This window comes from Physeter macrocephalus, unplaced genomic scaffold (assembly GCF_002837175.3).
Source record: "Physeter macrocephalus isolate SW-GA unplaced genomic scaffold, ASM283717v5 random_1006, whole genome shotgun sequence".
Lineage (NCBI taxonomy): Eukaryota > Metazoa > Chordata > Mammalia > Artiodactyla > Physeteridae > Physeter > Physeter macrocephalus.
The window spans coordinates 46-23737 of NW_021146938.1; the positions used below are offsets into that span (position 1 = coordinate 46).

The following is a 23692-nucleotide window of genomic DNA, read 5'->3' on the forward strand; positions in this document are numbered from 1 at the left end:
TCTATTTTCCTTCCACTGCTCGTAGCCACACCACCACCACTTTAGAGCTAATTTCCAAGCCTCCACTCCCACTTCTTCCCCAAATTCCTGAAAGCAAAGGATGCACATTCTGGGCAGAAAGAAGCCCTGGAGTAGGGCTTTCCAAACCTCGCTGGGCACCTGAATCGCCAGATCTTACTGAAGTATTTTTCTCTGGTGCATGTTACTGGGTCCCATGTTACTGGGTGCCATGTTACTGGCACCCAGTAACATGAAGTTTGTTAAAAATACATGTGTCAGTGCCCTGTCCCTGTAGACTCTGATTTGGTACAGGTGGGGTCCAGAAGGACATCCCTTTACTAATTTTCCCTCCCATTTTACAAGTATTTATTTAAAGGTCGCAGTAAGGCCTTCTCTGATTTTAAATTGCAATGTCCCCCCAACCTAGGCACTCTGTCTCCTCTTTCCCTGCTTTATTTTCCACCACGGCACTTACCTTTTATCATACTACATTATTTACATATTTAGTTCATTTATTGCATTTCCCACGGCCCTACTTCCACTTCTAGATGTAAAGTCCATAAGGGAATGGTTTTGTTTGCTTTGTTCACTGCTGCATCTACAGAGCCTAGACCAGTGCCTGGCATATAGTAGACGTCAAAAATATTTCTCAAATGATAGCTGAATTCCAGAGGCAGTAGAGCACAGTAGTTAAATGCAGAGATTCTGGCAATAGATTTCCTGGGTCCAAATCTCAGTGTTGACACCCACAGACTCTATGACGTAAAAGTAATTCAAAAGCAAGTTACCTTAAGCTTTCTATACCTAGGATTCCTCATGTTTTATGCAAATAAAAATAATGTCTTCCAAACCAGAGAGCCCTTGTTAAATATCACCTCCACCACTCACAAGCAGTGTAGCCTCTTAAATGGGTCTGTGCCTCACTGTCCTCTACTTAAACTGATCAACCACGGCCCTGGGGATGCAGAGAATCTCCTTTCAGTTAGTGGCCTACCAGCCAGCGGCAGGAACCAGACCTCGCAGGAAGGGTCAGGAAGGCTAGGGCGAGGTGGGATGGGGTGGCAGGGAGCAGCGCTGAGTCCCGGGAAAGTGATCAATTCAGAGACAATCCTGGGGGCGGGCTCGGGCACGGTGGCTTGCCCTCCCTAAGCTTTTGATGGGAAAAGACCTAGAAGCTTAGGCTGAGAAAAGGAACGAAAGCGGGGAGAAAACCTCCCCTCACCCATCTGGGAAATGGGCTCGGGCCAACTGCTGACTTTGCGCTGGCTGGCGCAGCTCCCCGCGGAACCCTCGGCGGGGAGGAAGGCCGAGAACATCTGGAGGACATTTCTGCGAGAGGGGCTGCAGAGCGGGACTCCGGGAAGGGAGAAGTGCACTTGTACGCACGTCGGGCCGAGAGGGAGGCTGTTCCCCAGGGCACTCGGTCTTGTTTTCCTCGTCCGCTTTCGCGGTCCCTTCTCCCCAGGCCCCCAGCCTCACCCCCCGCCCCCCCACCCCACCCGGCCCTCCCGGCCTTCCCGGCTCCGACCCGCGGAGCCTCCTTCACTGGCGGCCTCGCCTCGCCAGAGGGCACCCTCGATCTGCCGGAAAACGCCACCATTTTTCAATGCCCCTGGAGCATCTCCAAGCTTCCGCGAGCCACCCGACTCCAATCTTGTCAATGAAGAATCGGGGCCAGGATCGCCGCGGGGCCGAACCCAGTTCCAACCCCGCTCCCAGGCCGGGCGTCAGCCCCACCGAGGGTGGGCACGGCCTCCCCTGCCCAGGCCCCGCGCACTCGCCGGCCCCTGCCCAGTGTCCCGCCAGGCCCGGGGGGCGGCCTGGACGGGGGGCCTGGGAGGGAGCAGAGACGCGCCGAGGAGAGGACGGACTGACAGCTGGCGAGAGGGCGAAGGAGTTGGGGTAGAAGGAGGGAGGGGATTCATCGGAGTAACTTTCCAGAAAAACAGTCAACGTGTAGCAGGAGTGACTCCAAGAGGGTAAAAAAAGTTCAGTTACCACGTCGATCGAGAGGACTCGCGAAGTATTTTTCAAATGGGCTCGGCTTTTCCTGTGCCTGTTTAAAACATTAAAATCGTGCCGCAAAAGAGGCTGCGTGCGCTGGTCCCTCCCCCACCCCTCCCCCACCTCACCCCCACCTCCCCTCGCCCCCTCCCCCCACCCCGCCCCGGGCCAGAAACGTCATGGGAGGGAGGTATAAAATTTCAGCGGAGAGAAATAGAGAAAGCAGTGTGTGTGCATGTGAGTGTGTGAGAGAGAGGGAGAGGAGCTTGAGGCAGAAGGAGAGGGAGAGAGAGGGAAGCTGGAGGGAGAGAAAGGGAGGGAACCAGAAAGCCAAGTCCAAGGGAATGAGCAAGAGAGGCGAGAGGTAGGGGAAGAAGCATGAGAAAGAAGGAATAACAGCTTTCCGGAGGAGGCATGCAGTGAACTGGCTTCTATTTTATTTTTCTTTTCTTTTGTATCTTTGAAAGAGAAGCAGGGAACAGAAGCAATGGCCGAGGCAGAAGACAAGCCGAGGTGCTGGTGACCTGGGCGACCAAGTGGATTACTGGGGCCGCTCTCCAGGGGCTGTCCCCCCTGCCTTCCAATTGCACATAAGCCCACATCCCAGCCAATGAAGATGAGAGGCAGCGTGAACAGAGTCATTTAGAAAGCCCCCGGGGAAGTGTAAACAAAAGAGAAAGCATGAATGGTGTGCCCGAGAGACAAGTGTGTCCTGTGCTGCCCCCATCTTTAGCTGGGCCAGCAGCGGCCTAGCCCTGCCTCTCCCCACCTACTCACTGGTGATCTTTTTTTTTTTTTTTTTTTTTTTTAAATTTTTTTCCTTTTCTTCTCCATCCTCTTTTCTGTGTACCTCTCCTTCAGGGCAAGGCAAGGATTTTGATTCTGGGACCCAGCCATGGTCCTTCCGCTCCTTCTTTAAAATACCCACTTTCTCCCCATCGCCAAGCGGCCGTTTGGCAATATCAGATATCTGCTCTATTTATTTTTACCTAAGGAAAAACTCCAGCTCCCTTCCCACTCCCAGCTGCCTTGCCACCCCTCCCAGCCCTCTGCTTGCCCTCCACCTGGCCTGCTGGGAGTCAGAGCCCAGCAGAACCTGTTTAGACACATGGAGAAGAAACCCAGAGCTTCAAGGCACACAGTCGGCTTCTTCGTGCTCAGGGTTGCCAGCGCTTCCTGGAAGTCCTGAAGCTCTCGCAGTGCAGTGAGTTCATGCACCTTCTTGCCAAGCCTCAGTCTTCGGGATCTAGGGAGGCCGCCTGGTTTTCCTCCCTCCTTCTGCACGTCTGCTGGGGTCTCCTCCTCACCAGGCCTCGCAGCCCCCGGGCCTCTCTCCCCTGCTCACGCATGAAGATGCACTTGCAAAGGGCTCTGGTGGTCCTGGCCCTGCTGAACTTTGCCACGGTCAGTCTCTCCATGTCCACTTGCACCACCTTGGACTTCGACCACATCAAGAGGAAGCGGGTGGAAGCCATTAGGGGACAGATCTTGAGCAAACTCAGGCTCACCAGTCCCCCCGATCCATCGGTGTTGGCCAACATCCCCACCCAGGTCCTGGACCTTTACAACAGCACCCGAGAGCTGCTGGAAGAGGTGCACGGGGAGAGGGGAGACGACTGCACTCAGGAAAACACCGAGTCGGAGTACTATGCCAAAGAAATCTATAAATTCGACATGATCCAGGGGCTGGAGGAGCACAGTAAGTCCGAATTCCCGCTGGGGTGTCTGCTCTGGAGGGTCTGAACTGGAGCGGGGAGCTCCACAGAGGGGGGCCTCACGGTAGCCACACAGCAGGGTGCCCCGGGTGCACCAGCACCCAGCTGGGGAGGTGCGATGCGAGGCTGGGGCTGGATAGGTGGGTGGGGAGGGAGACAGAGGCATTCTGGTAAGAGTCGGGTGCTGCTGGGAGGCCGGGAGCCCTGGAGCTGAGCAGCTTGCTGAACTCACATCACATCGTTGACTGACTTTAATTTGGAGTGACATTGCGCTGTCCCCTTAGCACGCGTGCTGTGGCACGTGTGGTCAGATAGGTGCATGTGGGTGCCATAAAGGGGCAGGGCTGGCTCTCTCATAAGAGAGGCCGTGCGGTTCCACGGGCTGGAGACCTCAGTCTTCTCCCTGCTTTTCACACCTCATTGTGACACGTCTCACATTCTGTTTTTCCAGTTCTGGGGAAGAAGAGTATACCTGCCCCAAATTATTGTCTGTCCAGCTTTTTGAGGCCCAGGCAAGGGACAGCTTCTGGCTGTCTAGGCCCTTCAGTCCACACCATGCCTGTGACCCATGTGAGCTGTGTGCGTGAGGGAAGGGGATGCGCCTATGTTCACGTGGCTGTGTGCTTTAAAGCGATGTGTAGTCTGGTTTCGTACGGTACACAGATTCATGGGTGCAAAATGGGCGTCTTCCGGGCCCGTGGACACGGGGAAAGCAGGGATGTGGCTCTGGATGTGTAGATGACGGCTGGCAGCCCTTTTGTGTCTGCGTGTCAGGGGAAGAGTGGGTGGGAGGTGTGGCTGTGGATACAGAGGGGACGTGTGTCTGGGAGTGTGTCTTCCCAGGAAGCTCCTGTCTGTGCCGAGAAGCTGGGAGGCTTCTGGGTGAGACGTCCGTGTGTGTTTGTACACGTGTGGAAGTCATGTGTGTTTACTGAAGGGGGATTTAAAAAACCTCAATACAACAGAGAGAGATTTGGCAGATGCTGAGAAACTGACAGCCCAGGAAGGAGGAATGTGAGCCACTCACAGGCCAGGGACTCTGGGAATAGCTCTGTTTGCTTTTCCTACCAGCAGGTGTCCTCGATGCCCAGGCTACCTCAGCCTTGGCTCACCTGAGAGGTGGGCAGTGCCCAGAGCGGGGGTGGGAGAATGGGATGGAACAGGCAAGGTGAGGGTGGTCAGCGGGGGTACTGCACGGGCTGAAAGGAACCTGGCTAGAGAGAAGGAGGAGTGGGCAGCCGATGGATGGACCAGCTCTGGCAGAAGGTGCCAGAGGCCTCACCGGGAGCTGGCCCCTGCCAGGCCCAGGAGCCTGTGGTTGCTGGCGAGGGGCTCCCACTCCGGCTTCCTGTGGCTGCCTTAGGAGGTGGCTCCCGTGTGGGGTGGTGGCCGGAGAGTGAAGCACAGCTAGTGCTCCCTGCCCAGGGTTCTCTAGGTGGGGCTGACTCAGGGTCCTCAGGGGCCTGTGGTTCCCAGAGGCACCAGCAGCTGAATGGCTGAACCCCCAATCCCCTGGGCACCCACAAAGGCAGGACATAGTGGCCAAACATCGGAGAAGGGTGGAAAGCTGACGCCTGCGGGAGAGGTGTGAGGAGAGTCCAGGGCAAGAGGAAAGGACTTGGATCTTAAGGATCCGGGTCAGGAGGAGGAGTCCCGGGGAAGAGGAATCTAAGTCACTGGGGCCCACCCAGCCTGGAATCCCAAGCTGAGAACAAATGAGCCAGAGAGATGCAAGGGCACCCAGGTGCCAGTGGACATGTGTGCAGAGACTCAGAGTACAATTAGTGGACAGCCCTGGGGACAGCCAGGACACGGCTGCACAGATGCTGGGCAGCTCCGGGCTGCAGCACCAGGACCTTCCTTGAAACTGCAGTAGGTGAGGGTGGCCCTGGGACCGCAGAGCCATGATCAGGCCAGGAAGAAACCTGGCACATTGGGCAGGACGCGACTTGAGATATCATGAAGGGTCCGGGGCCCCGTGGGACACGGGTGATGCCAGTGAGCCTTGCAGGTGCTAACAGGAAGCAGGCCCAGACCCTGCAGCTGCTGGAGGTGACACAGAGGCTGAGCAGACACAGGCCTGGCCTGCCCTCCAGCTGGTCAGGTGTTGAGCCAGCCCCAGAGAGACAGACGCACAAGGCACACTAATTATAAAGAGGCAGTGGGCAGATGCAAACATTTAACAGATGCTGAGAGGGAGCAGAGAGGCACTCTCCAAGGTTGGGGCGAGGGACGCCTAGTGTCTAGAACTCCTGAGGGTGGGCCAGGGTCTGTGGGTGGGGCACTGGTAGGATCTGAGTGCCAGAGCTCCTGCTGCCGAGGTGATGAGATCACATTCCCTTCCACATTTCATCCCTCCCAGCCCCTTCTGGTACCCAGTGGACAGGCTCTCAGAGGGAAGTGACAGCAGGAGCTGGGGCAAGGAGACAGGGTGCCTGGAGTGCAAAGCGCGAGAAGGACTAACTTCCAGTGGCGTAGGAGAAAGGGCATCAAGGTGAGAGCAAAGAGGATAAAAAGACCCGTTCTCTGGCTCTGCCCTGTCAGGTGGGTACCCTGATTTCCCTATTTTCCAGATAAGGAGACTGCAACATGCATCAATTAAGTGATTTGCCCCAAAAGAACCAGGGCTGTAACCTAGACATTCTCCCTACAGAATGCATGCTGTTAAACAATAATGCAAAGCATAAAATACGCACTGTAAGTCCCACCTTTAACCTTTGGGCTCCAAGAGAACTTTGGTTTGTGATATGAATGAATCACATGTTGGACCAAGCAGGTGGGCATAGGAGCTATTATTGTATGTTAGTAACCCTGGTGGCAGATTGCTTAGGGATCACTGGGTGTGCTCTTTCTTAGCTCTGCCTATTTTTACGGCCTGGAGAGTCATACTGCCACAAACATTCTCCCAAATTCAGCAAAAGTGTTTTCATTATCTGCTGAAGAATCTCAAGCAGGTTAAGCAACTACACCATGTGGAACTGAGCTACTCACATCTCTGACCCTCAGTTTCCTCATCTGTAAAGTTAGAGATAATCTCTAAGCTCCCTTCCAGCTGAAACAATTCTATGTATACATCTGGGATGATTCAACAGGTCTCTGCGGGGGAGTGAAGGCAAGTCTCATATATATCTTATTCCTATATAATTCAACAGGATTTTGCTACGGGAAGTGGGTAGAGGCTTTCTCTGACCCACGTGGTGGGGAAGCACACAGCTTTTTCAGTTCTTTTGTCATCCTTGTTATCAAGATATTATTACCAGTGTAGGTGCTGTTTTAACTTCTGGCTTGTGTCTGGCAGGAGACTCTTGTTTTCACCCGAGGTCTGATGCTAAGACAACCAGCGAACCCAGAGTTCACGAGCAAAGAGAAAACGATATTTTAGCGTTTCTTTTCTGGATGCTACTTTTAGATCTTGTTCATTCTGAAAATTAAAAGATGTTTCTTATTGAAAGAACTCATTTGCTCTAAGTGCCAATGCTCTCTGCACGCTAGGTCAGTGTTAGTCTCTTAAGTGTGGACTAGAGGCTAGGTCAATGTGAAAAATGTGAATTCCCAGGCCCTAGCCTACTCTTAACAGAATCAGAATCTCTGGGGGTGTCGTCTTGAAGTATCTGTATTTTTAACAAGCTCCGTATTGATTTTTCAGTTCACTGACGCTTAAGACTCAGTGAACGAGGGCAAAACCTTTCCTTAGAAGGCCTGCAAACACAAGAGCCCACAGAGCCCAGGCCGCTGATGCAAATGATCTAGAGGAAAGGCTGCAGCACAGGGACCGTGACAAACTGCACAGGACACTTGGCTTCGGGGTCATGGAGAGAATAGGGTGTATGGGGAGACTGGTGGCGGGGGGGACTTGGAACTGCCCATGTCCCATTAAAAGAGGGCACCCGCCGCTCAGCTCCTGCCAATTTTTGCATTGGGGAATGTGGGTCCAGCATGACTAGATCTTAACTGCTTCCCAGAAGAGCAGAAAATCTTTCTGTGAAATTTCCCAACTTTTAATCTGGGCTTAAAATGTTTATGGGCTTCTAATTCAAAGTTTTACAAAACAATGCCTTGGCCAAACAATATTTTAATGGCTTAACATTTAAAGGTTAACCTATTTAAAGGTTGAATCCTTAAAGCTGTGGTTTATCAGAACATCTGGATGCCACGGTACCCTTTGCAGAGCACTATAAACTGTGGTTCTCAATCCTGGCTACACATTAGAATCATCTGGAGATCTTAAAAAAAAAAAAAAAAGCTCTGGACCTACCCATACTCCAATGAGGTAGTCAGAATCGCTGGGGAGTAGGTCCAGGCATCATCCGTTTTTAAAGCTCTCCAGGTGATTCTAAGGAACAGCTAGGGTAGAGGAGCACTGCCACACTGATATATGTAGTCCCAGCATTGGAACCAGAAGTAATTTTACTAGCAGAAATGATGACCACAAGCAGAAGTACATCTAGGAGCCCAGGTGTCTGAAAGCATTAAAAAATGCCCGGTCTAAACATGGTCAGCTGTTTCCAGATTTTTCCATGAATACCCTGCATTAATATTCTTTGCTTATTTTTCTCTCCCTATAGTAAAAAGGAGAAAATGGCACCCATTAATATATATACTTTGTGTGCAATAGAAAAAGTTGGTCATAATTTAATTTGTAAACGTGGACCTCCTAGGCCAGCTCTCAATAATACTAGTGTTCTGCAGAAGCATGGCTTAATCACAAAACTGGGAAGTGGTTTTTGTCTGAGGCATAAGTTGGCACTCTAGCCCCATTTCATGGAATCCTGCTATCCAGTTAGTTGGTGAAATCATCCCTCCGCTAAATGATCTCTGAGGTCCCCTCCAACTTCCAGAGTCTTTGCTTCAGTAAATGAGGTCAGAAGACCTGGGTTCAAATCCCACCTCTGCCACCTACTATGTGAGTGATCTTCGAAGAGTGATTTAACTTTCCTGATACTTACTTTTCTCATTTGTAAAATGATAAATTTTACTTATTCTCATTCTCCTCAAGGATTGTTAGAGGGTCAGATGAGTTAATAGAAGTTCTATGAAATGTAAGATAGTGTTATTACATTTTGTTTATTTATTTATACTCTGGCTCATTCCACAAATTATTTAAAGCGTCGTTAGTATTCAGTGGATTTAATTGTCCAGAAGATTATGTTTATGTTTTATTTTCTCTCCTATACAGTTCTTTTAAAATCACTAATGATTGTGTCTGAGCTTTGCTTGCTAGTGTCAGTTTGCTTGTGTCAACTAATTCACGTGTGACCCTGGCCAAGACCCCTCTGGGCATGAATTTATCTGAAGTGGGTTGCACTAGATGACCCCTAATGTCCCTTCTGAGTCTGTTAGAAATCTGTAGATCCCAGGGATAAAATATGACCTTTCCCATCCCCTTGAAATCTCCTTGAAATTCCCACCAAGAGGAGTCTAGCTTGGGGAACAGATATCTGATTGATGGGCTGGAAGAAACAGGAGGAAGGGCGACGAGGGTGTCCTGAAGACCCTCTTGCCTCATCATCCCCCGTCCCCTGGCTCCCCACCGTCTTGGCCCCAGTCTGACTCTCCTTGCTGGCACGGGCCATTTTCTGTTCCCCTTTTCCTTTTTATAGCAACGCACACACTGCGCTAACATATCTTTTATTCCCTCTTTCAACAGTTACTGGAGGTACTAGTCTAACTTAAGCCATATTGATGACAGCTCCTCTGAGACCCAAGTATGTCAGTACTTGAGAAGGTTTCCCTTTCAAGGAGCTTACCCATGTCCAGAGGGTTACAGACTTGCAAACTCAAAAATTAAACTGCCATCATGATCCCTCTTTCTGGTTTTATTCGAAATGGTTTAGGGAATAGTTGGCAGTATTCGTTCTTTCAAAGCCAGTTATTAATCAGGGCTTCATTAGCTAGCATTCACACATTTGTTTTCCCAACATCCGTTCCATTAATTTTCTAAGAACCAGTTTCAGACCCACCAGATGGCAATTTCCAGAAACACTCACTCATCCTTTCCTACAGCTCAGTAGCGCATGTGCTTGTGTCCAGGCCTCTGATCCTCCCGCCCTGTCCATGACTTCCTAAACCACCCCTGGGGTGATTATGGGCTTGTTCCAGCCATGTTCATTATGTGTGGAATCTGGGTCTCTGGGCTTGAATTTCAGGCTCTGGCTATTGTTACCATTTGTGTAGAAAGGTTTTCTCTGGGTGTTAATGCTGCTCAGACCTTGAGGTTGTAAAGAAATGACAGGATCTCCCCGTCTCCTTTATCTGGCTCTGAGGGGGTGGGAGAGAGCACATGCGGCTTTCTGTCTTGTGGATGGAGGTTCAGAGGCCAGCAGGGTGACAGAGGCTGGCATAGCGTGTGCTGTCGGGGAAAGTAACCCTTAGAGAGACAGGAGCCAATGGTGATAGACTGGCTCAGTCTGAAGAAACATCTGGGGGGTCTGCCAGGCGCCTGATGTGGGCTCCTTGTCACACCAGTGCTGTCTCATTAGATCTTGAGTGTCACTTTCTATGACTCCCTACTGTTAATGGTATAAAATCCAACCCCTCGGTCTGATGTTTCAGCCTCCCCGCAGGTGGACCCCAATCTACTGTCTTGACCTTGTCTCACGGGCTCCAGCCTGGCTGCCTCAGGTCCCTCTTACTCACGTGCGTTTGCTCCCCTCCCTGCCTGTGCTTCCAGAAGTCCTTTCATGTAAAATTCTTTCCTCTGCATCCTTAGACCCTTTCCTCCTGCACGACCCAGATCAAATAATCACCCAGATCAAATAATCACCACTTCCACAAAGTGCTCTCAAGCCTCTCCCTCCTCTGACCTGTTTGCAGCAACTCCTAGGCTTCTCCAAAGGCCCTTAGCACTTTCCCTCTGGTCCTGTTGTTTGGTCCATGTACTAACAGCCTCCCCTGGATATTAATCTCCTTGAAGGCAGGGGCCCTGCCTATTCCTTTTTGCTTCCCAGTGTTAGCCTGTGCTTGGCACATAGTATTTGTTCAGTGCATGTCTGATGAATGAATGAATGCCTGAATGAACAAACGCATGAATGAATCAACTAGCTAACAATGATTAAACTGCTAGAGGAAACTGCTGATATCACTGGAGAATCTGTATTTTCTAAAAGAGTAGGAAAGCAGGTTGGAGAGCCTGCCAGAGTGGGGATGGCGAGGTGAGGGGTTTGGAGGGGCCAGTTGTTAGTGCCATGTCCTGGGGCTCCACGTCCTGCTTCTCCATCAGGCCTGTGTGTGATTCCAAGGCCACCCCAGATCTTCCTTGGGTTTCCACCTTTAGGTCTGAGGCCTCAAGCTTCTAGAGAGGTCACAGGGGGAACCCTGGCCCCTTGGTGAGTGTCCGCCGGCAGCACGCTGTCCCGTGGGTCTCGCTCATGCTCTACCTCCCCCCACTGCTCTGCCTCCTAGACGACCTGGCCGTCTGTCCCAAAGGAATCACCTCCAAGATTTTCCGCTTCAACGTGTCCTCAGTGGAGAAAAATGAAACCAACCTGTTCCGGGCGGAATTCCGGGTCTTGCGGATGCCCAACCCCAGCTCCAAGCGCAGCGAGCAGAGGATTGAACTCTTCCAGGTGAGCCCCCTCCCAGGACAGACACCACTCCGGCGGGAAAGCTGGTTCCTTGGCCAGATCGGGCCTCCACGCTGCTCAGAGTTCAGCAGACCTGGGTGTGAATCCTACCTTCTCTGAGCCTTAGTGTCTGTATCTGTGTCTGTCGTTAGGAGGATTCAGACTTAACCGAGGAACTCAAAGGAACATTTAAGAAGTCTTAGTTTGCTCTTGCTGCCCCTCTCCGTCCCTCTGCACCATGACACGCGGGTGCCCCGTCCTGGCCTCGGGACTTATTCCTTCCTCTGCCCTGTAGATCCTCCAGCCGGATGAGCACATAGCCAAGCAGCGCTATCTTGATGGCAAGAATCTGCCCACACGGGGCACTGCTGAGTGGCTGTCTTTCGACGTCACAGACACCGTGCGTGAATGGCTCTTACGAAGAGGTAGGTAGACTCAGGATGAGCATTTTGGAAGGAACCTCAGGTCTCTTGGTCCTTCATGACACAGAGGGAAGAGGACAGAACTAGGGGAGACACAGATCTGGGTTCAAAGCCTAGCTTTGCCATTGACTTGTTGTGTGTCCTTTATTCGTTCACTCAACTGATATTGACTAAATGCTCACTCTGAGCCAGGCCCTGGGGATTCAGCAGTGAACCAGACAGGTGAGGTCCCAGATCTCATGGGGCTTTTGTTCTGGTGGGAGAGACACGTAGTAAACACATTGATGACTAAGACTTTTATATATATTATAGGGATAAGTACCAGGAAAAACAGAAAGAGGGCAAAGCGATAATGACTGGGTGGGGTCCAACATCAGATGCTCAGGGAGTCTCTGTGAAGAAGGAATTTGCGCACTGAGATCTGAGGGGCAAGAAAGAGGCAGTGTGTGAAGGTCAGGCTGAAGGATGTGCTCGGCAAAACCAGTGAGGAGTGGCAGGAGCCTGACTGGTGTAGCTAGCCAGAGTGACCGGGGGTCGGGGGGGAGCTGGGGCCATATGATGTAGGACCTGTAAGGCCACGGTCAGGGGTCAGGACTTATTCCAAGTGTGACGAGATGTCCAGGGCGGGTTACAGCAGGGCTGGGGATGTGGGGGTGAGGTGATTTGGTTTACATCTTTCAGAGACTCTCTGGTTGTCATGGGGTCAAGGGAAGAAGTTAGGGGCCGTTGGAGCAGCCCACGTGAGAGCAACATGGGCTTCGTCCAGGGCGGTAGCCGTGTGTATGGAGATGATATGGATTTGTTCTGTATTTTGGAGGTAGAGCCAATAGGACTGACTGGTGATTAGATATGGGGTGAGAGGACACAAGAGGAGTCTAGATGACTGAAGAAGATTTTGGGCTGAACACCCACGTGGTAACACTTACTGAAATAGGGAGGCTGGGAGAAGAGCAGGTTTGGGGGCAGGTTCCACTTTGGCCGCCGATTAAGTTTGAAAGGCCTGGCAGTCATCCAAATAGAGCTGTCCAATAGGCATATCGAACTTCACATGTCCCAAATCTCTCACCCACTCGCTCTGCTTCCTCACCTGGAAGATAGGTAATGGTGTCTTCCCTTCATGCCTCACAGAGCTATTTTAAGGATCCGTTGTAGTTAAGAGAACTTCCAAGTTTTCGGCCTGTTATGGGAGAGTAAGCTTTTATTAGGTCAGATGAGGAAGTGGAGGCCCAGAGAAGTTAAGTGGCTTGACCAGAGTCATCCAGCCTGGATTAGAACTTGAGTCTCCTGACGGACAGTCATGGTGCCTCATGGCATCACGCTCTGCTATTTCTTCCCTTCTTTGCTTGGTGGTGCTGTCTGGTCCGGTGCTCAGTGGGTTGAGGGTATCTAAGGTGGTCCTGTCTGTTCCTTGTATCCCTCTCGTGAAGAATTTTCTATTCTCATCAGCTGCTGGGGAGCCACAGTCCATCCATCCACGTACTGATACCCAGAGTCCCTTGGGCAGGTGGGTCCTTCCTCGTCCTCAGTGTTTTAGGAAATTAGGGGTTGAAGCTCTAAGGCAGAGATCACAAACTGGTTGGCCTACCAATATTGTTTTAATTTAACTAGTGGTCAACAGTTTTTGTTTTAAAGTCAGGAGATTTCACGTAAAACCTAGACTTCTGGCTTTTCTTGACAAAGGGGAAGATTTCCTGGTAACAATCCATCAGAGATGAGTAGGGCCACCTCTTGAGGCAGGGCATGCATTCTTCATGTCACCACAGGCCCCGCCATCCCCCAGTGTTCCCCAAGAGTGCGGCTGGCAGTCCCAATTCAGCATGATACACTGGCTCGCTTTGCTCACTTACATAACCTGCTGGGCTCTGTAGGCATCCGAGTGTGCAGGTCCCCATCTGAGGGGCATAACCTGGTGGCTGAGTTGGCAGATAGGGGGCTGGAGGTCCTGCCTCAGCTCCAAGGGTACTGGGAATTCCCTCCTGTCTCCCTGACTGAGCATGAAGGCAAAAGCCTGGGAGAACCCATGCGCGCCAGCTGACAGCAGCACTGTGGGAATTCTGACTCAACTCCGCCTAGAGCCCGACATGGCTACAGAGAGGAGAGGCTGGGGAAATGAATCTCTCAGCTTCCCTGTCTGATTTTGATCAGCTCCACCTGGATTTCTTTGAAGCCCTGGGCACTTGAAGGAGTTCTTATTTTCACAGCTGCAGAACTCAATGAGAAGTTTGCACTGAGAATGATTTCCATCCTCCTTGAGACATCAAAAAGATAATTTCGTAATAAAACCTATGGGTTCCCCACCCACCGTCCCCACCGCTGCCAATTCTGAGGTTAGTTCTTCACTGGGACCTTCAGTTCCCGCTCCGGCAGATGCTGCCCACCCCTCGCACGGGGGCGTCATTACACAGACCTTTACTTCTGCAGAGCTCCTGAGTCTCTTGAGGGTTCTTGGCCCCAAACAAGGCAGTAAATGGACTCCAAATGGAGCAGTTGGCGGTTTGGACTGTGAGGAAACTGAGTCACATATACGGTCTTGTATTAGTTCAGCAAACATCTCACAGTCGGCCTGTGCACCGGTTCCCAGGCTGCCTTCTGGGCCCAGAGCCGGCTGGAGCCCTCTCCAGGGCTGTGGGCCCAGGTCTTCACACCCCTGTGCTATTGCTCCACACAATCTGTGGCTCCCCTGTGTGCAGAGGCTGGCCTCCCCAAGCAGCCCAGCACCATGGCTCAGGACAGGGGGCACACTGGGAACACACAGCCGTTTCGCATCTCAGTGACCGTGTGGGCATCTACCTTGATGGTCCCGGCTGGGCTCTCTTTGGTCCCTCTTTGCCTCTAACAATCAGGAGTGTGGCTCTGATGTCAGGCTGCCTGTGTTTGAATCTTGGTTCTACCACTTACTGGTTGGATAACCTCGGTCAAGCCATTTAATTTCCCTACGCCTCAGTGTCCTCATCTGTCTAATGCGGGGAGGGGGTAATAACGGTTCCTGCTTCGTAGGATTAGTATGGAGATTACATAAATGAGTTGATGCACACATAGTCGTAGAGCGGTGCGTGACATGTAGCAACACTCAACAGATGGTGGTGATTATCGTCATCATTCTCTGAGCCCTCTACCTAGACAGAGCCTGTTAGCCAAGCCAGGCACCATCACACACTCACTACCTGCACCCTAACCCTAACTCCCCGACACATCTGTCTGCATCTTGACTTTCTAACTCACAGACTCATAGGACTTGTCCGCTCTAGGTCTCTCCCGGACTACTTAAACCCCTCTGGGTAATAGGAAGTGTACTATGTTTTATGTAGCCTGTTTCAGCTACTCTGGCTCCTTCTTTCAGCCACCTTAAACCAGAAAGAGGACACTCCTCATGCATCCCTCTCTATTCACTTCTTGTTCTCCATCTGGGGCTCAGCGTCCTTGTTATATTGCCCGCTCCCCAGCCCACCAAAGCTAACCTGGGACAGAAATCTTCAAGCTCAGCAGGTGTCAGTGTGTCCCAGAGGCTGCCCTGATTGGGGCGGAACAGACGAAGCTGGGATCTAGAGTTTATGGAAGAAGGGATTGGGCTGGTTTTTAACCAGGAGAACTGGGACATCGAGGTCTGCCTAATGCTGACTGGAATCTCTGGGCCTGGGCCATTCTGCGCACGAGAAGGATGCTGAGGCGGCCTGGACTCTGGGGTTTTCCCTGCTGACATCAGATTCCTGGAAGACCCCAGGTTGGCCCCAAGGCTGGATGCTCACACAGAACTAGGGTGACCTCCGAGAGCAGGGCATCAATCAGATCCCTGAGGCACCGACCCTGACCTCAGAGGTCATCCCCCCACGACCTCTCCCATACCTGACCATAGCTGCTGCGGCCCGAATCAAGAGAGCTTCCCCGATTGAGTCTTACCCACCAGGACTGACACGATACCAGACTACCTGGTTTCCCTGCACAAAACTAGTGGATTCAGTTCAAAATTTTCATTCCTTATTCTTCCTTTTTTTCCTTCCACCTTATGCAACCCCTTCTACTAGTTTCCTTGCTTTCCCAACTTTAGTTACCAAAATACCCGATCCCACAGCCAATAGGAGAAAGGGCCAGAGCTGGCCTTTTTGCCCCACAACATCAGCCACCAAACCCTGGTGCCTCCAGGCTTCCTCACACTTGTTTTCTCCGAGCTCATGCCATCTGGACCCTCGGCCATGGCCCTCTGCCGTCTCTTCTGGCCTGTTCTCTAATTTCACAACCGTCTTCCTGAGCCAGAGGCTGTCCCTCAGTGAGCCATCCACAGCCCCGCTGGATACATTTACAACTCCCCCGTTAAGGTGAACAAAGATTGCCAAAGAAGAAACTCTAAGTAATCTTGACCTCATCATGTCCTTGTTCCTTAAGGAAAAATATAGCCAAGCATAACTGAGATTTGCATGTTATCTCCTCTGGAATCTACCTCTCTCTCTGTGTCTACAGTTGTAGCCCTGGTAGAAATGGTGGCCTCTTCCACCTTGACTGATTCTGCTGCTTGCTTGCCGGAGACCTTGCTCTAGCCTTGCTTTCTGAATTTTAATCCTAGAGCTCAGCCTGTGCCCCTTCCTCCCATCTGTGGCCTTTTGAATCACAGCCTCTCTACCCCACAGTTCTTCAGTTTTCCCCTTTCCCTGGTCTCTTCCAGGCACTCTGCCTCTCTCCTCCGTCCTTTCACAGCTAGAATATCTCCTCTCTCAACCGACATGTAGGGGGTGTGACTGGTTTTCTCCTTCTTTCCTGTACCCTCATTCTTTTGCCCCCTAGTAGGCTGGTGACATTTTTTTTTTCCTAAGCCATTCTTTGAAAATAGATGACTATTAAAATTCTCCTTCATGGTGCCCGCTAGTTTATGCCTCCATTTGGTTGTTTGTAACACAACAGAAATATGTGGAATGTGGCAGCATGTGAGTGAAGGCCTGCTATAGCCTTGGCAGCACTTTCTGTCACCTGTGAGCCTCAGTCTAACTCGGTTCCTATGACTGCCTGTGGCGGCAGAGGCCCTGGCTCTTCTGTGTGTGACTGGTGGGTACCCTTCTTCATCACACAAACTGCTTTTCTCACCTTTGCTGTGTCTTATTTTGCAGAATCCAACTTAGGTCTGGAAATCAGCATTCATTGTCCATGTCACACCTTTCAGCCCAATGGGGATATCCTGGAAAACATTCAAGAGGTGATGGAAATCAAATTCAAAGGTAACAGAGTGGATGTGTATGGTAGAACGGGTGGGGGAGTTAATGAAGCAAGACGTAACAGGAAACCCCTACCAGACCCCAAGGAAAGGAACCAAGTGAGCTCCCTCACAGAGATGGCCCACTGTTTTGTCCTTGAGGGATTCTGCTTTGTCCCCAAAGCAAGAACTCTCTATGCTATAGAGAATACATTAGCATCTGGAAGACAGTGTTATGCTAGTAAGAGCCGTGAAATCATGTAGGCAAGCTGGTCCACTTCTCTGAGCTCAGTCAGCAAACTGGGGATGACAGTACCTCTTTCACCGGGTTGTCATGAAATCAAATGAGATAACGAATGTAAGATAGAGTCCATGGATGCTCAGCAAATAATAGTTGTCTTTGCTTTCCCTAAAAGAAATGAACTTTGGTGGCTGTGAATATAAGCAGTCTGACTATTGGGCTTTCCAGATGTTGCAGAGCCCACCCGATCCGACATCCGGGTTTGAACGACTGCTTTGGGCCTCAGGGTATTTGCATTGAGGGCAAAATAGTTGAGAGTCATTTCTGGTTTTCCAGTACGTTTCCAAGGCACTCAGCCTAGACAGTCTCTGGATTCCAGGGAAGTACTATTTTCCTTTCTAAGATCTGTTGTGGGTGACTGAGGCCCATCTGAGGCCAGGAGATTTGTCAAGGTCAAACCAACCAATTCAAAGCCTGAGGTCAGAGGCGTGTCTGGAAAAAGGTACAGGCCTCTCTTGACTCCCAGCCCTGGGCACTCCTTTGACCCTTCATGGACCTTATTTCAGAGCCTAATTTTTTTTTAAAAGCACATCATTTGACATCCTAATCACAGAAACTCAGAGCTCAGAAGACCTTGGAGTCCCTACCTACAGCCTGGGTTGGGTTGAAATCCTCCCACTTCACTAATCGTTACCTTGTTCATAAAGATTTTCAGAAAAAGAAGTTTGAGGTCCAGCTTCCCATTTATCTCCCAGTCCTAGTGCCCCTGCATGAGGTCCGAGTCCCTCCTGTCACCGTGCGAATTCAGCTCCTCGCGTTCCTGTCCCTGGTGGACGTGGACAACAGCCAGCAGCTGGCCGTCGAAAAATAGATCTCCTTTTACTTGAGACTCTTTCTAATTCAGTTTTCAGTCTTTGCAGATGAAATGGCAGGTTTCCTTTCCAGTTTGTCTGCTAAGCTGTTTACCATACACTTCATGATCTTATCTGAGTTTTATAGCGAAAACACTTTTGAAACTATAAGTGCAATGAGAATGTTAACAATGATTCATTCTTGTTCTTCTCCCATTCAAACTGTCTTAAGTTGTGACACCTGAGATCATAGGTAGGACTTCTGTGCTATTTTTGACCAATTCAGATTATAAGAGGAAACTCATATCCCAAGCTCTAAGTCTCAGAATCTAAACTGACGGCTCAAAAAAAATGTGTTAGAGCCGCCTAGTGACAAGGATGCTTCATGAATCCCTGTGGATTCCCTAGGAAGCATCTCGGGAAGGGCTGTCTGCCCTCTGAAGGACGTCTGCACAGGAGTCACGAGGGGATCCGACCAGGGGCATCTTACGCGTCCCTAGATACCGGTTCCTCCACCCAGTCTTCCTCTTCCTGCAGCCGGACGTTAGCATGAAGCTGCATCTCACCCACCCCTTCCTTGTAGACCCCACTGTCCGTCCTCCTGAACGGTGGGGGGAGGGGATGAGAAAGCAGCAGCCACCCTGCCTTCCCTAGACAGGAGACCATCGTCTTCCTTCCCTTCTACAGGTGTGGACAGTGAGGATGATCCAGGCAGAGGAGATCTGGGGCGACTAAAGAAGAAAAAGGAACACAGCCCTCATTTAATCCTCATGATGATTCCCCCAGACCGGCTGGACAACCCGGGCCAGGGAGGTCAGAGGAAGAAGCGGGCCCTGGACACCAATTACTGCTTCCGGTAAGCCTGGGCTCACGCACGACCCACAGACTCCTGAGACAACATCGATTGCACGCCTTCTGTGTGTCAGGCCCCAGGCCTAAGCCACCCCCAACTGAGGGTTCCTGATGCTCTTCACAAACGTCTCCCAGGGATGGAGATTTAGAACCTCTTACAAATCTTTTTCTTGGCGCCCCACTGTTTTCCCACAGCCCAGCCCTGTAAGGGCCTGGACAAAGTAAAGGAGGAGAGAGTTGCTAAAACGGTTTGGATTAGAGGCTTGGCCTCTCCATGGTTTTCATGCTTTCAAATACTTGTAGGGTATGTTTGTGTGGCAGGGAGATTAATGCAGAGATTTCCATTAAAGAAGGGCTCAGTTCCCTATGAAGGGCCCAAGGATGCTACTGGATGAGGGAAAACAGGACAGTCTCCATTTGCAGTGGGGAATGTGAGCTAGGGAAATTATGAGCTAATTTGCAAATAGTTGGGTAGCCACTGTAAAGAGATTAAAAAATAGCATCTTATTTAGGAATACTTTAGTTTCTCATTTATAAGGGAGGGGGATTAAAAAAGCACACACAGCAATTCCTGAAAGGTAGAAAATGACCACATCCATGAGAAGGTCTGAAAGATAAAGTGCTTTAAGGAATTTGGAACAAGGAGCTCATCTATGGATGCAGGAAAGGCTTCTGAAGGGTGTGGCATTTGAGCTGAGTCTGCAAGGCTGAGTGAGGCTTGAGTATGTAGGGATATGGGAGGAGGAAGCACTTTGGGTAGAGGAAGGCGCACGAATGGGTCAGTCTGGCTGGAGAGGAAGATGCCCGAATGGAGCTGGGCAGGATGAATTGCGAAATCTTTAGATCTAAAGCCAGGTCTTCTGAGGAACAATGGAATGAACCGGGGATGTGGAGCTTGAGGAACAGAAGGTATAGGAAAGGCAGTGTGGTTGCCTCCAACTGAAGGCTGGCATGTAGATTTGTTCTGCGTGGCTTTCAATCAGTTAGGAATGGATGTTCTTGGCTGCAAGTGACAGTGGCTTAAACCACAGGGGATTTCCTGTTCATAAGAAGCATGTAGCAGCAGGCCCAAGGTTGGTCTGGCTGCTTACTTATGCCATTGAGGACACAGGCTTTCTCTCTCTCCAGTCTGCCACGCTCAGTATGTTGGCTTTTCATCCCCTTGCTTATGGTGACATAGCAAGACTGCTAGAGCTCCAGGTATCTTGTCCTTGCTCAAGACAAGAGGAGGGGAGGAGGAAACCAGCAGCCTTCCGCTTCCATCCGTGACTTATAAAGAATCAAATACCTTTGCCAGAATTTGCCCTCGCCCACTGCATACTTCTGCTTATGTCTGATCGGTCATTGCTGGGTTACATGACAATCCCTACCTGCAAGGGAGGCCAGGAAAACAAGTATCTGGTGTTCCAGACTGTCATGGGGGGTGGCAAGAGAGAAGGCAGGGTAAGAATGGCTCTTGAGTAGAAAAATGAGAATGTCTGCCATGGTTTACCCTCGGAACCCACAAGAAGCCAGATTTTGGCCGACAGTTGCCTTTGGAAGTAGCAAGTTCTAGGTCTCCGCAGGTACTGAAGTACAGGCCAGATGCCCACTTGGCAAGGGGTATTGCCAAATGGATTTCTGCAGGCAACAGAATTGAAGTGGCCTGATAATCACATTTGGGGTAATCTAGGAATCATGAATCTAATAGAAGGATATGTCTCGTTTTGATTCAATAGCCTCTAGACTTAGACTAAGCAGTCATTTACTATAGTACAGAAGTGCATAAGCTTAGAGTTTATTTCTGGTTGGGTGCACATTAGGCAGGTAACAATAAAACCAACCTCAACAAAGTTGAGTTTGCTAGTAACATTCAGTGCTTGGTTTTATGTGGAACACTTCAAGTCTTTGTTTTGATTCATGCTGTGAAAGGGGCATGGCCACTTTTGCTTTTTTTCTCTTCTTCATACATTATCTATGTATGTATATAGCTACGCCTACTATGTCCTTGGGATTCTGGTCTTCAACAGAGGAAGATGCCTTTATAGTTAGTACAGCTCAATGCACTTGAACCTGGGAGTCCACTGACTAGAGCCACCTCTTGTGATGACCAGGAAGGTCATTTGTGAAGTTTTTTATGTTGGTGATTTCCTTTTAGGTTGATTTTTAAATAATTTTCGTTGTCGTTGTTGTAGCAATCTGGAGGAGAACTGCTGTGTGCGCCCGCTCTACATTGACTTCCGACAGGATCTGGGCTGGAAATGGGTCCATGAACCTAAGGGCTACTACGCCAACTTCTGCTCGGGCCCGTGCCCGTACCTCCGCAGCGCAGACACTACCCACAGCTCAGTATGGAACAGGGTCATGCCGCGTGGGGGGGTGGGGCTAAGCCAAGTAGGCCGCTTGTTAGAAAGGATGCATGAAGGGCTGCATGTTGAACGAGCGGATGATGACCTGGGGTGTAAAATCCCTTTGGTGACGGTTCTGATCTTGGCACCCTGGCCCAACTCTGGTGGGCCACGTTCTGCCCTTTAAAATTCCTTCCCTAGTTTCACCCAGACTTTTAAGTTGCTTTGTTTGCTTTTGTACTATGGAAATTAATTACTGTCACATGCCACCCCCTATGTCAGAGATGCACATGGCTGGCAAGGAATATTGGGGCCGAAAGGCCTCTACCATCGGATAAAGAACTCTAATAATTCTGGCCTCTTGAGTGTAGAAAAGGTATTTTAAAAGACAATGTAAAGCACACAGAAGAAGACTGTACGAAACAAAGGGAAAGAGAGGGAAGTCCACGACCGAAGCTAGCTTGTCTTTTCCCTCAAGAGGAATCCAAGATAGGGCAGTAACTGGTGAAGCGTATTTCCTCATAGCTCCTTGTTACTGCATCCTGTCTGGGGCCCTATACTCTGGCACTGAGTAAATGGCTCAAAGCAATGTTTAGTGAGAATGGTTCTCACCGAAGTGACCAGTTACGGCTAGGAGGAAGCAATACAGGGGTGTTTCTTCACAGCCAAGAGAATTTCATGATCAATTCCAAGTCCCCCAGTTATGGGGGTTATGCTTAAACCGATAACGCTCAGACAAACGCCACGTGCTGCATCCCGCGTGGATGAACAGTAACCCGCCACTCAGCCGAACTGGGTTCCGCCAGTTCCTCTGAAGTAGCATCGGTGGCCCATTTACCACGTGCTCAGTCTCTGGAGCAGCCCCTAGACCTTGCAGAGTCCCTGGGCCCCCGGCCTGAGGTTCGACTTTCCAACCTCTCAATGATGCCTCCCTCCCCAGGTGCTGGGACTGTACAACACCCTGAACCCTGAAGCCTCGGCCTCCCCTTGCTGCGTACCCCAGGACTTGGAGCCCCTGACCATCCTGTACTATGTCGGGAGGACCGCCAAGGTGGAGCAGCTCTCTAACATGGTGGTGAAGTCCTGCAAGTGCAGCTGAGGCCCGCCTGCTACAGACAGAGAGGAGGGATTGCCGCTGCCTGCCTGCCTGCCTGCTCCTCGGGAAACACAAAAGCGATGGACCTCACCTTGAGGCCTGGCCCACAACCTTCAGCTCCAGGCAGATGGCTGAGACGGGGGTTCCCGTTTGGAACATTTCTCTTTCTTGCTGGTTCTGAGAATCACTGTAGTAAAGAAAGTGTGGGTTTGATTAGGGGAAGGTTGAACTCTTCAGAACACATGGATTTTCTGTGTCATAGACAGAGGTGGTGGGGACAGAGGAAGAGGGGTGGCAAGTCGACATGTCGCAGGGCCATGGGATTTGGGATACCCTAGGGAGGAGGAAGGGCAGAGAATGGCCGGGGGGCCAGACTGGAAGACACTTGGAGCTGAGGTCAGATTGCTCATCCATCGCTGCCCCACGTCTGCTCGAGGGGACCTGGATTACGTCATACAAGGCAAGTGTTTTTCTTCAGGCAGTTTCCCAAGACAAAGTCCCAGAATTGTATCTCATACTTACCTGGGATTATGGACAAATCTGTTAGTTTTGCAAATTGTCCCCTGGACGTCAGTCAGCATCAAGGGTCATTATGGGGTTGGGGGGGCGCGGAATCCAGGTAATGCAGTTCCTGGGCCCTATGGATATGCTGAACTCAGAAGCAGAGGGTGGGAATTAACCCTCTCCGGTCTGCCCCCTGGGTTCCTCCTCTCGCCTTCTTCCTAGATCGTCTTTCTCCTTGGACATTTGGCTAGACACCTTCCAGGTCAGGGCGCACATATCTGGATTTGGGGTCTCTGCAGCCTTTGGGCATTATGGGTTTCCCCTCCTGACCCCCCGAGACCTTGTGCTCATCTGGTGTTCCTGGAAGCAGGTGCTACAACGTGTGAGGCGTGCGGGGAAGTTGCACAAGTGCCACACAATGACTTGGCCCCAGACGCATAGACTGAGGTATAAAGACAAATACAAATATTACTCTCAAAATCTTTGTATAAATAAATATTTTTGGGGAATCTTGGATCATTTCATTTTCTGGAAGATTGTTTCTAAACAATAAAAGCCTTATTCTAAGGTGTAAGTCTGACTCAATAAGTATCCTTAATTACCCTCTTCTTAATTCCATGTTCATATCTAATGATCATATCTAACGGAATCTGGGGTTGAAAATCTCAAACATCGAAACATTGCTGACCGAGAATTCCCCTGACAGTGTCACACTGCACTGCCTTCTGCCATCTGAGAGGGCTGCCCTACTGTTTGTGTTCCCTTCCGTCTTGGATACATTATCCTCAGACACGCAGATGCAGTGGCTCAGATGTGCAGAAAGCATATGAATTTGGCCTCCATTTAGTTGTGGGCAAAGTCACTTGGGATGATTTCACATATGGAAATGTGTTGGTTTGTACATTCACTACAAATTCAGTTGAGAATTAGAGAAACTGT

At 50.5% G+C, this 23692-nt stretch overlaps 1 protein-coding gene across 1 annotated transcript; it reads left to right on the forward strand.

Annotated features, from left to right (window-relative positions):
- The first annotated feature begins 2213 nt into the window (after positions 1-2213).
- Positions 2214-23327, forward strand: TGFB3 (transforming growth factor beta 3). Its single transcript, XM_007129179.4, has 7 exons — positions 2214-3703; positions 11121-11284; positions 11577-11706; positions 16800-16907; positions 18662-18830; positions 21001-21154; positions 22094-23327. Exons 1-7 carry the CDS (start codon positions 3217-3219, stop codon positions 22250-22252), a joined length of 1371 nt encoding a protein of 456 aa, XP_007129241.1. The 5' UTR covers positions 2214-3216; the 3' UTR covers positions 22253-23327.
- The last annotated feature ends 365 nt before the right edge of the window (positions 23328-23692 follow it).

Bases quoted from the DNA above. Each gene is read 5' to 3' on its own strand.
- TGFB3 (XM_007129179.4), top strand. From the start codon at position 3,217: ATGCACCTTCTTGCCAAGCCTCAGTCTTCGGGATCTAGGGAGGCCGCC. The intron at 11,285-11,576 runs GTGAGCCCCCTC...TCTGCCCTGTAG, and splicing joins AGAGGATTGAACTCTTCCAG to ATCCTCCAGCCGGATGAGCA. The intron at 18,831-21,000 runs GTAAGCCTGGGC...TCGTTGTTGTAG, and splicing joins GACACCAATTACTGCTTCCG to CAATCTGGAGGAGAACTGCT.